At 53.5% G+C, this 15713-nt stretch overlaps 4 protein-coding genes across 4 annotated transcripts; 3 read left to right on the top strand and 1 right to left on the bottom strand.

Moving 5' to 3' along the window:
- Positions 1–531: 531 nt before the first annotated feature.
- On the top strand, positions 532–2125 carry CMQ_4233 (small nucleolar ribonucleoprotein complex subunit; the record flags this gene model as incomplete). Its single annotated transcript, XM_014320171.1, has 5 exons — positions 532–534; positions 606–908; positions 969–1034; positions 1101–1511; positions 1583–2125. 5 exons carry the CDS (start codon positions 532–534, stop codon positions 2123–2125), a joined length of 1326 nt encoding a protein of 441 aa, XP_014175646.1.
- Positions 2126–2975: 850 nt separating this feature from the next.
- CMQ_3800 (mitochondrion biogenesis protein) lies at positions 2976–4634 on the top strand (the record flags this gene model as incomplete). Its single annotated transcript, XM_014319738.1, has 1 exon — positions 2976–4634. The coding sequence occupies one exon, from the start codon at positions 2976–2978 to the stop codon at positions 4632–4634; it is 1659 nt and encodes a 552-aa protein (XP_014175213.1).
- A 543-nt stretch (positions 4635–5177) lies between these two features.
- Positions 5178–9045, bottom strand: CMQ_3752 (protein kinase c; the record flags this gene model as incomplete). The annotated part of the gene is made up of 6 exons (XM_014319690.1): positions 5178–5239; positions 5311–5716; positions 5772–7090; positions 7153–8157; positions 8231–8497; positions 8586–9045. 6 exons carry the CDS (start codon positions 9043–9045, stop codon positions 5178–5180), a joined length of 3519 nt encoding a protein of 1172 aa, XP_014175165.1.
- A 4687-nt stretch (positions 9046–13732) lies between these two features.
- Positions 13733–15312, top strand: CMQ_3980 (alpha-mannosyltransferase; the record flags this gene model as incomplete). The annotated part of the gene is made up of 4 exons (XM_014319918.1): positions 13733–13780; positions 13917–14822; positions 14886–15174; positions 15248–15312. 4 exons carry the CDS (start codon positions 13733–13735, stop codon positions 15310–15312), a joined length of 1308 nt encoding a protein of 435 aa, XP_014175393.1.
- Between the last annotated feature and the right edge of the window lie 401 nt (positions 15313–15713).

Below are 15713 nucleotides of genomic sequence, written 5' to 3' on the forward strand. Positions count from 1 at the left end.
AAGATAAATGTGTTCTCGTGCAGCCTCCCAGCTGAGACATGCTCAAGGTAGCATCATTAGCTGAAGGAGGGCTCGGAGACGCCGTTAGCACCTTGTCAAAAACGAGGTCCTTCGAGTTCTAGCGAGAAAAGACCTCATTAGACGCAGGTAAGAAGGAGCATAGTTGCATTCCGATAAAGGATAATACGTCGATCCCGCGGCAAGATGTACTGTGATTGGCGGGCCATCAGGGAGGTTATACGGGCAAACTTGCTAGATAGATAAGGCTCGTTTAGTGTTTTGCGGGGGACACAGACAGATTACTCGATGTGATCGAGCAACGCAAACCGGGGTTATCAGCACGCTAAGCGCGCTGCTGTGATGAGTAAGTTCAGGTCAGTACGTATCACGTGATATTATTTATACAGCCAATGCCCCACTATTGATTGTTCGAAAAAAAGACGATAACAATTTTTCTGCCGTGTTTTTTATGCTTCCTTTTCTGTCTGTTCCAGCAAAGGCAAAGACCTGCCCGACAACAGCACAAGAAGCATGGTAAGTGGAAATTACACCAGATGGAAGGACCTGGAGCCTAGAGACCTATATTGAGGCTAACAGTGTGGCAGAAAGTCAAGGTCTTGAATCGAGCGCCTGCGGCATCGCAGCACCAACAGCGGAACCATGACCCAGCCCTGCACCCGTTCGAGCAGGCGCGAGAGTACACGCGAGCTCTGACGGCGGCCAAGTTGGACCGCATGTTTGCGGCACCGTTCATAGCGCAGTTGGGAGCCGGCCACCAGGACGGCGTGTACTGCCTGGCCAAGGACGTGGAGACGACAGACCGACTCGCCTCAGCAAGTGCAGACGGTATTGTCAAGGTCTGGGACCTGTCAACCCGGGCCGAGACGCAGCGGGCAAAAGCACACGAGGTACTTTGCACCTTTCATTCTTGTCATTGTGGCGCTTACATGCGTGCAGTTTGCTAATAGGCGCGGCAGGGAATGGTCAAGGGCATCTCTTGGATCAAGAATCAGAGCGGACGGTACCTCGTTTCCGTAAGTTGCTCCTCTCCCATGTGCACACACAGCTCTTGCTTACCAGATCTCCGTCATGCTCTATAGTGCGGTACGGACCGGAACATTTCTGTGATCGACACAGCAACGGGCGCTGTGACGTCGGGTCTCGGCGACTGCGCATTCACGTCGGTTTCGAGCCACCGGACCACACCGACGGCCGTAGTGTCTGGGTCATCGCGGATATTCGTATACGATGTGTCGCGGCCAACACCGACGGTGACGGAGACGCTGCAGTGGCCCAAGTCGGTCGACACGATCACGGCCATCCGGCTGAACCAGGTGGAGACCAGCATACTGGGAACCTGCGGCAGCGACCGCAGCCTGGTTTTCTTCGACCTGCGGACATCAATGCCGGTGCACAAGACGGTGCTGAACTTTGCGTGCAACGATCTGGCGTGGAACCCGCAGGAGGCCATGAACTTTGCCGTGGGCAGCGAGGACTACAACATTTACCACGTGCGTTGCTGTTTTTTTTTCTTATTGTCTTTTCTTTTTTCCGTTGCATCCTGCTGACCTGCTGCTCCCAGTTTGACATGCGCAACATGCAGCGCTCGCGCAACATCCAAAAGGGCCACACGGGCGCGGTGATGTCTCTGGACTTCAACCCGACGGGCACGGAGCTCGTCAGCGGCTCCTGGGACCGCACGATCCGGCTGTTCAAGACGGACCAGGGCACAAGCCGCGACATCTACCACACGAAGCGGCAAGGCCGGGTGCAGGCAGTGGCTTGGTCGCCAGACTCCAACTACATCCTGACGGGCTCGGACGAGGGCAACGTGCGGCTCTGGCGGGCCAACGCGTCGCAGCGTCTGGGCATCAAGTCGGCGGCAGAGAAGACGAAGCTCGAGTACGACGCGACGCTCAAGGAGCGGTACCAGCACATGCCGGAGGTGCGGCGGATCCTGCGGCATCGCCATCTGCCCAAGGTGGTCAAGAAGGCACAGGACATCAACCGGGAGATGCTACAGTCGATCAAGCGCAAGGACGAGAACCGGCGGAAGCACAGCAAGGCCAAGGATGCCAAGCGGGCGTCGGCGCGCGACCAAATGATCCTGGCCAATGTCAAATAGACACCAGAGGACCAGAGGACGAGAGGACAAGAGAAGAGATGGATACACCAGATGTCGCGGACTGGGATCCCGGCGAGCTGAAAACGGACAGCGGTCTAGGCAATAGGACAGGCGAAGCAGCGACGTGCAAGAGCAGTCGTCGATTCCTGAGGGACTTTGCACAACAAGCCGAAACGAAACTGCTGGAAGGGTTAGAATGGCAGGCCAACACGCGATACCCAGAAGTATACGGAGGAATGTGTGTGTATGTGTGTGAGTGCACGTCCAAATAGACATATATGTATCAAACGAGAAAAGCGGCTTCGCAATCGTGACCATATCGAGGTGCATGGCAGAGCAGCTGCAGGCACGGTTGCTGTTGGGAAAGGCGGTGTGAGCTGATGAACCGGCAGAATAACCCTAAGGTGGGCTGCTAGGCGGTTTTTGCCGACAAGTGCAGCTGTCGAGAAAGCCGAGCAAGTGCGGCAGCACTACCGGATATTCAGGGGACCTTGTGAGCTATTTTGGAGGTGGTAACGGCAAGACCACAAAGCGAGGCTGCAGCGACTCGGCAGCACAGAATTGACAGCCGGACGCGTTGCTTCCGAGCTGGGGCTGACACGACGATCGACACGGCAGTGCGGATGTTAGAAGCCGAATCTTGGCTGACGCAAAACTCTTTCATTCTCCGAGCGACTGCAAGGCACCACGCGTCGTGCAGAGACCGTCGGCGGCCTGTAGCGGGCGCGAGACCTGAGAGACAAGGAGAGATCTGTGCACACGACCGAGTCAGCGGGACAAAGACAGAACAGCCAGAGAAGGAAGCCCGAAACCGGGCCAGTGATACGAGCTCGCTCCAAGAAAATCGAGCATGGCCGGACCAGCGGCTGCATGGTGGGGAGCCGGGCCATCGGGCACGGCATCACGGAGCTGGATGACGGCAGTGGCAGCAGTGGCAAGGCCAAACATACGGCGACGGCCAATGCTCTCTGGGGGAACGAGCACGAAGTCGGGGATGGTGGCTAGGACCGGCTGTGGCGCGGTGTATCGCTGGCAGGCCTTTGGGACGGTGTCGATGCCGCCACGACAGCCGTGGTCCCGACGGCCGTGTCCGGACTGTGGAGCGGTGACGCGGGGTCACGGCTACCGATCGTACAGCTCTCTGCCACCACGGCTGCCGGGCGATGGCAGCACGGAGAAGCAGAAACAGCAGCAGCAGCAGCAGTATCCGCCGTTGCCGTTTCCGCTGCCATCGTTTGCCATGCCGTCGCCAGCCGAGCCTGTTGAGAGCAAGGCCGCAGAAACAGAAGCAAAAGCAGAGGCAGTGCAGACAGAAGTCGTCGACGAGAGCAGCCGGGACAAGGAGGCCTCACCACGAGCCGAGAGCAGCCTGCCACGCAACGACGACACCCTCGTCACGGATGCTGAGCTGCCATCGGTGGCCGAGTCGGGACGAACCCGGCTGGGGGCACAGTTTAGCCGGGTGATGGACGAGCTGCAGGGCCGCGTGCTGGTGGCGTCGCAAACGCTCAACGACCTGACCGGCTACTCGGCCATTGAGCAGATCAAGGCACGCAATGCCGAGCTCGAGTCGGAGCTGGCGGCTGCGCAGACAGATCTGCACGTGGCCCGTCGCGAATACCAGGCCGTCAACGAGCGGCGAGCCGGGACGCAGCGCGAGGTCACGACACTGCTCGCGCGCAAGGACACCTGGGCACCCGCCGACCTCGAGCGCTTCACTGGCCTCTACCGCCACGATCACGAACTCGAGGCTGCTGCTGGCCGCGCTGTCGAGCGCCTCCAGGAAGCCGAGGCTACCGAGTCTCGCCTCAGTGCTGCCGTCACGGCTGGCATCCTCAAGCGCTACCACGAGGAACAGGTCTGGAGCGATCGCATCCGCCGCCAGAGCACCTGGGGTACCTGGGGCCTCATGATGGTCAACGTCCTCCTCTTCATCGTCCTCCAGTTCTTCGCCGAGCCCTGGCGCCGCAGCCGCCTCATGCGCAGCATCGCTGAGGCCGAGTCTAGCGTCCTCGACGACGTCCGCCACCAGCTCGCCGACGTCCAGAACTCCCTCGCCGGTGTCCTTCATGACATCCGCCAACGCTCTGACACCATCCCCGATGCTCCCTCTTCGGCCTCCGTGTCGCTGCCCGTCGATGCTGCAGCACCCGTCCTCACAGAGGCACTCGCTTCTACCGTCCCTCTAGAAAAAGCACGTGATGTGTCACGTGACGATATTCCCGCCACCTACAGCCTCGCTCACCTTCGCCTCATCTTCCAGCGCTTTCAGCTCCCCCAGCTCCCCCAGCTCTCCCTGCCCGTCTGGCTTAGCTCGTGGGACCACGCCAAGCTGATTGCCGCCCAGGCCGTCGACGTGGCTCGCTGGGAGGCCTGGGTCGCCGACCTGTGCAGCGAACGGACCGTCTACTTGCGCCAGCGAGACGTCTCGCTCATCGCCGCCCAGAGCGCCGCTGCAGGCGCCAGCTTCGTCGGCTTCATTGCCCTGCTAGTCTGGCGCTTGTCCTAGACAGATACGCGCGCGTGTGTGTATATATGTTGGGTGCGAGGACCTGTACGAAAAGCTGATGCTGCCGAGGGCAAACTGAAAAGCCGATAATGCATATATACAAATAGACAGAGCGCCATACAAAACAAGATAGAAAGAGACTGGCCCACCAACATCACCAGATTTGCTATTAATCCCTTGCTGTCATCTATCATATACCTCGTATCGATAAGTCCTTGTATAAAGCCTTGGCTCAAGCACACTCGGTCAGAAGAATGTCAAAATTAATGAAACGAAAGACACGGGCTGCTTGCAGAAACCCTGAAATATATCAGAATAAAAAAATATCCGTTGAATCAGACACGTTGCCAACACCTAATCCGTCAACGTCGACTCCTCTTCACTCGCATCCAATCATCCGGGCCGGATCCGAACTAAGGCCACACTCCACACAAAACGAGCATCGTGTAAGCCTCCCTCTTCTTTTCCCCCGTCCCACTGACGCTTGTGCGCGCTTGCGGAATGTCGACAACTGCTGCCTTGAACTACTTCGTCCAAGCATCCTCATACAAAGTCCGCCGTATATGAGAAGCCGCGGAACTCTTCTTGCATCGCTTGCGACAGAACTGTGTAGCGGCACCGGAATGATTAGCTACATATCCAGACAACGGAAGCATCCAATTAAGAAGCTGCATACCTGACTGCACTGGTGTGAGCACCGGCGTGACGCTCGTAAACTCAGAGTCGAAGTTGCTCGTGTCTGTCTCGCTCTTGATTGTCGGCAGGAACGGCGGCTGCACCCGCTTATGGTAGATGTCATCCCAGTTAATGTTGCGGAAGAACGGCTGCGACATCACCTCCTGCGCATCTGTCGGTCCGCTGCCCAGACGCTGGTCCGGATCCCGCGTGAGCAGCTTCTGCAGAATCGACACTGAATCCCTAGGCATGTGAATCGGATAGAGTGGCTCGTCTCCGAGAATCGCATCATAGATCTCATCCTCGTCCTCGCCACGGAATGGCGACTGCTGCAGCAGCATCTGGTAGATTAACACTCCAAATGCCCACCAGTCCACTGCACGACCGTACTTCTTGTCCAGCAGAATCTGTCGCAATTGTTAGCATATCCTGCGCCGATTGCTCACTACCGCCCACACGTACCTCCGGCGCCATGAACTCGGGCGTGCCACAGAATGTCCCTGTCGTCGACCCGTACCACATATCCTCCTTGCAGAGACCGTAGTCCGCAATCTTGATGTGGCCGTCGATGTTCAGGAGAATATTGTCGAGCTTCAGATCACGGTAGATCACCCCGTTCTCGTGGAAGTATTTGAGCGCCAGGCACACCTCGCTGGCATAGAACTGCGCCCGCCGCGTGCCGAACTGCCCCCGCTGAATATGCAACATCAGATCGCCACCTCTAATGTACTCCATCACAAAGTAAACACGCGTCTCCGTCTGGAAGCACGCATGCAAATTGGTCAGGAACGGGTGCCGCTCCCGGTTCGCAACGAGGAACACCCGCTTCTCCGACCGGATGCTCTCAACTTCGTCGTTTTCAATAATGAACTCCTTTTTGAGCACCTTGATCGCATACAGCTTTTGCGTTCGCTTCGTCTCTGCCAACATCACCTTGCCAAAGTTGCCCTTGCCAAGGACCGCAAGGAAATTAAAGTTGTCGAGTCCGATCCGTTGACCCGTGCCTGGGTCTGTTGCCAATGGGAGAGGCTTCTTCTGCGCCGTTCCCGTCACGAGGTCAACCACCGACGACGGCGCAGCCGCCGCCTGTTCGGGAAGCATTGGCTTGATGTTAGCTTCCGTCATCAGCGGTGCTTGCTGGAGCGATGTCGGCTGCTGTTGATACATGTGTTGCTGCTGCGGTGGCATCTGCTGCTGCTGCTGCAAGGCGGCAGACGATGCGGGCGGCATCATCTGCGACGCTTGCGGCTGGCTTGGGGGATATTGGCCACCGATGTTGGCATAGTCCGCAGGGTTATACTTCCGCTGCTGCTGCGCACTACCGTATGCCTGGGTAGGTGACGTTTGCAATGCTCCATACGGGTCTCCATATCCGCCCGAACCACCCTTTGTGCCCCCCGGAGACGTCATGGATCCCGACATCGCCAATGTCGCTGCTGCTGCTGCTGCCGAGCTGGATATGCTTGACGTGCGGTCTGGCCGTTCAGCGTGCTTGGGCGACATCTGGCTCGCATACATCGCTTTGGCTGCTTCTGTAGCTTCAGGAGACGCCGCCCCAGGACCATAGAGGCTCGGGCTCGCGCCTGGAGACATGTATGGCGATTGCTGGCCTGCCTGACCCGGCTTCAGAGGACGTAAAGTACGGTCGCTCAAGGACAAGGCTTTTTGGCGGCTCTTCTGCGTCCGCATGCCCTCCAATATCTGGTTCGCAACAGCCATCGACATGCCACAGAAATCCGGCACAAGATGGGCGCATCCAGCATGTGCAGTAAGGCCGCATTCTGCAGAAAGGTAAGTCTATGTCGGCAGGCGGCATGCAGGGGAAATGGCAGGGCCGACGAACCTGAACACTTTCGACAGCTCTTCTTGCCAAACGGCAACAAGTAGCCACAGTGACAACACCAGTTGGCAGTGTAGTTTCCAAAGGCCTGGAAACGATGGGGGATGCGGTGGTTGATCTTCTCCTCGTCCGGATCTGTCTCGGCATTCGACTTGCTGATACACTTGGTGACAACGCTCGAATAGCATTTGACATGACAGGTGTACTTGCAGTCTTCACACTGCATCCCCGCGCCACCCTTGAGGAAGTCACCACAGAGGGCGCACCGCATGATGTTATAGAATTGGCGCTGGACAAACTTGTGTCCGTACATCTCATGCACCTCCTCCTTCTTTTGCCGAATGGCGCCTTTGCGGCCCAGACCAAGGTCGAGCGGGCGGCGGTCTTTGTTCTGGCGTACAAAATTGAAGCTCAGTTGAATCTTCCCGGTGGGCTCTAGATTGAACCATCCGGTGATTGGCTCGGGAGCCAGCTGTGGCAGCTGTGGGAACTCACCGCCGGCCTCTTGCGTCTGGGGCGACTGCTGCTGCGTTGGTGAGAAGCTCCCCGGCGCGTTTGGTGGCGGGCTAAATTGGGTCTGCGGAGTGGTGGGAAACTGGGGTGGCGCGGCCCGGCCGCTGTCGCGAGACATCTTGTCTGCGGACACCCAGCCGGAGGAGTTGATCTCGGCCTCGATCCTCTTCCTACGTATCTCCTCCGCAATGTCGGATATGCGGACCCAGAGCAGGCCGATCGGGATGGCGTTCTCTCCGGGCTTATCGTATACGGTGAGCTCGATCTCGTTCGCTTTGTCAACTTCGATGTTGTGAAACTCGTTTTCCCAACGGTCCGTTCTTGACAGCCTCGTTCGTGCGGCCACGTTGTCTTCGACCTTGACGGCAATGAAGGACTCGGGCCCGCGGCTAAAGCGGCCAGTAGGCGCATGGTCGACATCCTTGACTGACATCACCCGGATGGACAGCTGGCCAGAAAGCGGCTTCCGCATGTTTGCGACGTTGACACTGTCATCTAGTTTCAGTCAGTATAGTGCCCCAACACAGAGCCATGAGCATGAAGTCTGCTGCAAAAAGCACTGGCATACCATCTGGTGAGTCTGCAGAGTCGATATCAATGTGCAGCTCTTCGTATCGTCTCAGCGCCTGCTTCAGCAGGGTAATCTTTTGTTTGCTTTCGACCTTTTTGGAGGCTGCATCGGTCTTGCTCTTCTTGTCGCCTTCCATCTGGTAAAGCTGGACCATCTTCTCGATTCCTTTCAAGTACTGCTCTTCGACATTGAGTTTGAACTGTATCTGCGATAGCATGTGCTGGATTCTCGGACCAAGGTAGGGCGTGTCGTATTTGATCAGATCTGACAGTTATCAGTTGGCTGAAAGATACCAGCGATATAGCATGCATGGGCAAACATCAAAGGAGGAGAGGAAAAGAAGCAGGCTCACCAAGCTTCGTGAAGTTGGGCCGCGCCTTGGGCATAGACATTTTCGCGGGAGACACAGAAAAGTTCGGAGACTGTAACTCGCTCTGCCGTCCAGGCTGGTTGGTGGAAGCCAGCGTTGAATTGTCTGCCCATGACGAGGCGTCTTTTGGCGGCGGGGCCGGGGGGCCTTCATTGTCTGGGTGCATATCGGTGCTGAGGGGTCGCAATGAGCCGCTTGCAGAGCCACTGCCACTTCCAAGGCTCACGTTTTCCATGCCCTGGCCGAGACGTCGCATTTGGAATTCACGCAACTTCTCCTCAAAAAACTCCAGGTTGCGCCGGCCTTCGCGCATCTGGGAGTCGAGCTTTGATTGGACAGCATCGTTGTTGGTTTGCAGGCGCATCATGCTTGCTGCCTGGATCAACATCTTCTCCCGCTCGATCTTCTTGTAGATATCCATGATTCGGTCGTCTTCGTTCATGGTTGCTGCTCTGGGGCCGCGCGACTTCACGCGCGGCAACTGCTACAAAGGGTTTTGTTTGGGTAGCCGAGATAGGCGAGAATTGTGACGGTTCCCGATTTCGCAGTGGCGCGTGACGAAACAAACCGGTAGCCGATGATTGCTGAGTCGTCTTTGTCAGTGCGAGGAGGTAGGCAGACAGTGGTGGAGGGATAATACGCAATGTGAATTATAATGAGAATGGGAGGAGATACGGCGGTGTCCAAAAGAAAGAGATGCAGGGTGGGCGTTAAATGTGGGTAGGAACCTGGCGGGGAGGATTCAGCAGGACGAGTTGGCGGCGGCTCGTCGCTTGAATGACATTCGTGCTGTGCGCTATTATATCAGAGCCTTGTCATAGGGGCATTCTGTGAATAGGGAGATTGGAAGGCGAGTATGCAGAAAGACCGCCAGCAAAATCATCCGCCAGATCAGAGGATAAAATGCTGGATAGGACGATCCTAGAGCTTCAGGAACGGCTGTCCTAAGCCTGGTAGAGCCGCTGTCTCCGAAATTTGAAGAGGGCTGACGGTATTGGCGAAGACGGCCTGCGGATATTCGAGGCCAGGACGGATGCTGTCGTCGTTTCGTCGCTCAGATGTTGTTAACGAACAGAGAAGCCAAAATATAAACACGGAATCGCAAGGGAAAAAATGGAAGGAGGGGAGAAAGGAGAGGGGCTTTGGTAGTGCGGAGGTGGTCCGTGTGTTCGGACGTTCCGCCCTGTATTTCTGCACCGTTCTTCACTAGAAAGGCGGCATTGAGCGTCATTGAAATCATTCCGAGGAGGTGATTGCCATATCTTCAGAGAGGGATAGCGGTGAAATGGGCTCCAAATCCGTCTTAACAGGTATTCACCTCTGTCCTCTTTACAAGGATTTCCACCCGTTCATGGCAGTTGCCTGAAACCCCGAGCACTCCTGTATCTTAACGACGTCCGTCCTACCACCGTAGGACTTTTCGACACCCGAACTGGTAAGTGGGGAAGGCAACGTCACGGGGCACTTCCCAAGACGTTACGCTTTGTTAGACTTCGTTTAGCTCCGCATCCACCACTAAAGGTTGCGCGAGTTGGTATATAGAATATAAAGCCATCTCTGGACTGCCACTAAGCGAACGTAGGCCACGGCGAGCTGCTTCCAATGCGATATAGCCTTTTAAAAAGCAACGTATTGCAACATCCGCGCACGCCGACTCGTCTGGGTGTAAGTCGCTCTTTACATAAAGCGCTTTATCTGAAAGGCATGTATGGTCGTAACATCGCGTCTATAATGATACGGCAACGAAGTAGGAACTCGTCAGGATGCCTTGTGCGCCCTATGAATGGTGGCCAAACGCTCGCGTGATTTACAGCTCCCTTGTACAAGCTTTACATGTAACGACGGTATTGTCTTGCCGGCGTGCAACGCCCCTATATGCTTTCGAGACATGAACGCTGTATGCCTGAATAAGTAGCAGGCTATATGTTCAAGCCGCCTTGCTGCTTATTGGAAACATGCCTATGTCACATACTTTGTGGAGGTATAGGAGTGATGAAGTTGCCGAATGCTATGGTGCCTGTTCGATCGGTACGACACACAGAATAAGACTGTTGTAGATTGGCTGCCAGGCCTTCTGAGATAACGACCTGGTCCTCGTAGTCTCATCAGATATGCCGCAGCCAGGAAGAATATGGCCTCTCGCTTTTTGTCTTTGCTGTTGAACGTGTTCTGGCGAAAGCGTGGTATAGGAGGCTCCGCCCTCCACCTACTCAACAGCAAGTCACTACCTTGACCCATGGTAGCCTGACCATTTGTCCGACTGGGCAAGCAATGAAAGTATATGGTATCCAAGCGGCTGGTCTTATTATTCCTTTTAAAGGTCTATTTTTCGGTTATACGCGTATGAAAATGTTATGAAAGTGGTACCAGTTTATACAGAAAAATATGTTTCCAACAAATACCGTTCTCCTATCAGAATTGAGTGTTTCCCTCAAGGCTAGATAATATGTAAGTACACCGACCCTTGGCACAGATATAGCGCATAACATTTCCTGCTTCCCTTCTTAAAAGCGCCCCAATTGTTCGGTATTTACACCCCCCTCTATTTCAAAGCTGGCAATTGGATTGCCCGATCGCTTAGGTTCTGCTATAGCGACGTTACAGTCTTCGATAGGTTTCACTTCGGTCGCGTGTGTTCTAGTAAGACGTTGTCTTCCGCCAAGCTCCAATGTCTAGTTGGTAAACAATTTATACTCTGGATGTGTTAGATGTGGTCTAAGGATGCTACTAGCAAAGGGCTTCATGCTTGACTATGATTACAGATAGTACAGTTTGATGAAAGTCGATGTATCCGATTTTATTACCGATACCACTGGGCTGACACAGGATTGGATATGACGGACTATATTGTTATAACCGCAGAAGAGTGCTTTTACAAATGCTCTTTAGTCTTTGTCCGTGTCATCGAAGATCTGTGTATTTATGCTTTGATGCCACTATTGTATCTGGATGGGAAGAGAGAACATACTTGCAATATTTGTCAACCCCCCACTGCGCCATATACTAGTTTGCGGGATCAATCGGGGTCTTTCCAATGATAGACTGAAAGATGTGTTTTGTTATTGGGGGGTTTGAACTGAACGAAGGTGCATTTGTTGGAGTCACGCAGTGATAAGGTTCGACTCCGCCTATGACACTAGAAGTTGAAGGCAGGCTAGAAAGACTGGGGTTTGATTTGAAGGCCGTGTCTTTGAAAAGCTTATAGCCGTTGTTCTATCTAGTACACCTTCCGGAAGATATTCTAGACGCGGTTCATTGGGCATCCAGCAACATCTAGTTTATCCGCTAATGCATCGATAACGAAGTACTAAGTAAACAGTCAGGCGAACGAAAAGAAGCTGTTCAAATAGGCGGAGTGGAATAAAGGTAAAGGTCAAAGACAAGTATGTAACTAGAAGACTTTCAAGTAATATCTTATCTTTGACTTGTATCTTGTATAAAAGTATGCATATTCGCGTCTTCTGTGATATGAAGTACGTAATAGACAAATATGTGTTTGACTAGTGCTTTCTTGACTGCGGCCCCTAAAAGCTGGGAACGCTATTTCGAACGTCTTATGATAAAATCAGCTTCATTCTCTCATATAACTTAAAGGAGTAAAGTAGCAAGGAGTGTTCGTCCCGTACTCCGTACTCCGACGTGTTACTTGCAGTCTTACGGAAGTGGGGCGGATGATACTATTAGGTATGTGACTGTGCATTATGCCGATCTTTTAAGTAAAGTGTTCTGAATCTACTAGCCGTCTGACTGAAAAAAGGCAGCCACTTTCTGTAAGGATAGTACAGAGTATGTGCACGACGGGTGTTGGAAAGAGGCTAATAAGGGGGGTGGGAGGTTTCCGTTGGATGCGATTCGAAGACACCTGGTGAGTGACAAATGCTAGTATCTTACTCTACAGATTATACGGGGTACTTTTTACTCCAAAAACTGAACTGGCCACAAAAGAACGCCTCGCAGATCCAAGATCAAGCGACCTCTTCTCGTTCTCGTATTCTCCCTTTCACCCCTCCCCTTCTAACCTCCTTGCTTTTAAGTAAAAAGAAAGAGGGAAGAATGAAGAGGGCGATATTCTATTCTCCTCCGGCTCCCAAGAGTGCTATCTATCCAGGCCGGCCCCGCTGACTGATCTGGTTCGGCAGCCCTAAGCTACCAGACTTGGATCTCTTGGCGCTTGCGCTCAGGGCCGGACAGTTACCAATTACGTCGTTTCTAATACTCCGTACGGAGTCTTTAATGTTCGAGAAGATCGAAACACGTGACAATGAAAAACTACGGAGTATTCACAAATCTTTTCGGCAACTTTTCAATGTATTAATAAGAATGCTTGTTCATTTCCCGCAACTTTCCAGGCGGCTTTGCAGCGTCGTTCTATCTTGGTGTATGGATTACGACGGAGTACGGAGTGCGTTAGCTATTTAGGGCCAAAAGCGCTAGCGAAATACGAGACAAATAGATCTATACGAGTTGCCCCTGTTAAAAGGGGCTGGTTGCCTCCCTACATAGTAGCAGGGGAAGTTACGGAGGATTGCTTGCATTCCCTGATAAGGCGTACCGCTGGAACGCGTTCGACCGGCTACGACTGTACGAGTAAAGCATGAGAGCGAACGTCTTGTATTCCGAGGCATGCGTGCAAGATGTGGTATGATAAAAGATAAGTATCTTACTATGTACGGAGCAGAAAAGGGAGTACGGCAGAAAATGCTAGGAAGTGTCTTGACCCGTGGAATTGGCGGATTGGCGGAGCTTGAGATTCCCACTGATATTATTCACGTGATTATGACCCACCCTATTGCGTCTGACGCGACTACGTACTCGTACGTGTAAGATACATGTTCTCTATTGGGCAACACGGAGGTTTTTTGAATCAGGGGTGTTGGGGCTAATAGGTCTCTTTCTCATGTAGATGAATACATACTTCGTACTCCGTACGAGTCAGTCCCCACACTTTTACTCTTCCTTCGTCGATCTCCCTTATTTTTTTCTCTTTCCCTCTTCATCTCGAACAACTTTACTATTTGTCTGAGCCGTATTCTCCTCTTCTCTCATTTTTTTCCTTCCATTTACCGTCACTCCTTACTCACACACCCTGGTTCGAGCGTCCTTCGGGTCGCCTTTTGCTTGCCGCAGCCATGGCCGGTAACGCTCGATATGTGCGATACATTGTGATCGCGTTCTTTGTACGTCACTGGTTCTACGCGTTGCTGGCCCTTACGGGTTCGGCCACGTTGAGCTCAGATCCGCAGCTGGCCAGCCTTCCAGCTCCCAGTGCATAGCACGATATACTCGGACACATCTAACCGATCGTCCTTCTAGATTGTTGCCATATTCTACATCGTTTCCAACTCCTCCGAGACGGTTGCCTTGCGGGCACCAGAAATGCTTGGCGGCAAGCCTGTCTCCTCAAGCACCGGTAGTTCTGATACAAATACGAAGACAGACGGGAGTGCTGCGCCAGCTGCTCCCGAGACTACCGGCACGGCCCCAGCTAGCGACAAGACGTCGTCTGGCAAGACGGCCAGCGGCAGCTCTGCCGAGGCGCCGATGGCCATGACGCCAAACGACTCTGGATTTTACGAATTGAACCAGATTGCACCGGGTCCGCGTATGAATGCCACGTTCGTCACGCTTGCGCGCAACAACGACGTCTGGGAGGTGGCTCGGTCCATCCGGCAGGTGGAGGACCGGTTCAACCGGAGGTTCAACTACGACTGGGTGTTCCTCAACGATAAGCCCTTTGACGACACTTTCAAGGCTGTCACCACTTCTCTCATTTCTGGCAAGACCCACTACGGTGTGATTCCTAAGGAGCACTGGTCTTTCCCGGACCACATCGACCAGGACAAGGCACAGAAAGTCCGCGAAGAGATGGGCCGCCAGAAGATCATCTATGGTGACTCGGTCAGCTACCGCCACATGTGTCGTTTTGAGTCAGGCTTCTTCTTCCAGCAGGAGCTTATGCTTAACTACGACTACTACTGGCGTGTTGAGCCCAGCGTTGAGTACTTCTGCGACATCCACTACGACCCCTTCCGCTACATGCACGAGAACAAGAAGAAGTACTCCTTCGTCCTGAGTCTATACGAGTATGCCGAGACGATCCCAACCCTTTGGGAAAGCACGAAGAAATTCATGCAGGCGCACCCGGAGCATATCGTTGAGGGCAACTCGATGGAGTTCCTCAGCGATGACAACGGCGAGACGTACAACAAATGCCACTTTGTAAGTCCTGATTTTGTTACTTGAGATGACGCTTTGTTATGAACAGAGGCTAATACACTTCAGTGGTCCAACTTCGAGGTCGGTAACCTGAACTGGCTTCGCTCCAAGGCATACATGGACTTCTTCGAGTCGCTTGACAAGGATGGTGGTTTCTTCTATGAACGATGGGGCGATGCACCCGTGCACTCCATTGCTGCCGCCCTAATGCTCAAGAAAGAAGAGCTCCACTTCTTTGACGATATTGCGTACTATCACGTCCCTTTCACCCACTGCCCGACTAGTGAAAAGACGCGCCAAGATCTTCACTGTCACTGCGACCCCAGCAAAAACTTTGACTGGAAGGGGTTCTCTTGTATGTTGGCATATCTACCAGATTCCATGGCCCTTACAATTTTACGATGAGCCAGTCTACTAACTTGACACAGGCACGTCGAGATTCTTCGAGCTGAACCACATGCTAAAGCCGGACGGCTGGGAGAAGCAGACCTAGAGACAAGGAGACGAGGCTAATTGGGACAGTTCGAGGGGAAGGCATTAGAGAAATGAAAAGAAAACCGGCTTCCGACTATACAGGTTGCACGGCTTTCGATGCGACGATTGAACACAGTTTTCTTGTTAGGTACTTGGCACAACACTCTTTGAACAGAGCGGATCTTTCTATTTGAACAAATGAGCTCGCATACCGGCGCACCATGGGATTGCAAATTCGATTTTTTGGACGTTCTATCGAGACCTATCACCAGTGACCTTATGGCAAACCCGTTTCTTACCCTATTCTCTACGCATTTTATATATTAACGAGACGATATTTATGACCTAGCTCTGGATGCAACTAGAATAGCTCAAAAGGCATATCTGGCTTTCAAAAATATGTTTTAATTTCCCGTTCCA

This window comes from Grosmannia clavigera, assembly GCF_000143105.1.
Source record: "Grosmannia clavigera kw1407 unplaced genomic scaffold GCSC_113, whole genome shotgun sequence".
NCBI classification, from domain to species: domain Eukaryota; kingdom Fungi; phylum Ascomycota; class Sordariomycetes; order Ophiostomatales; family Ophiostomataceae; genus Leptographium; species Leptographium clavigerum.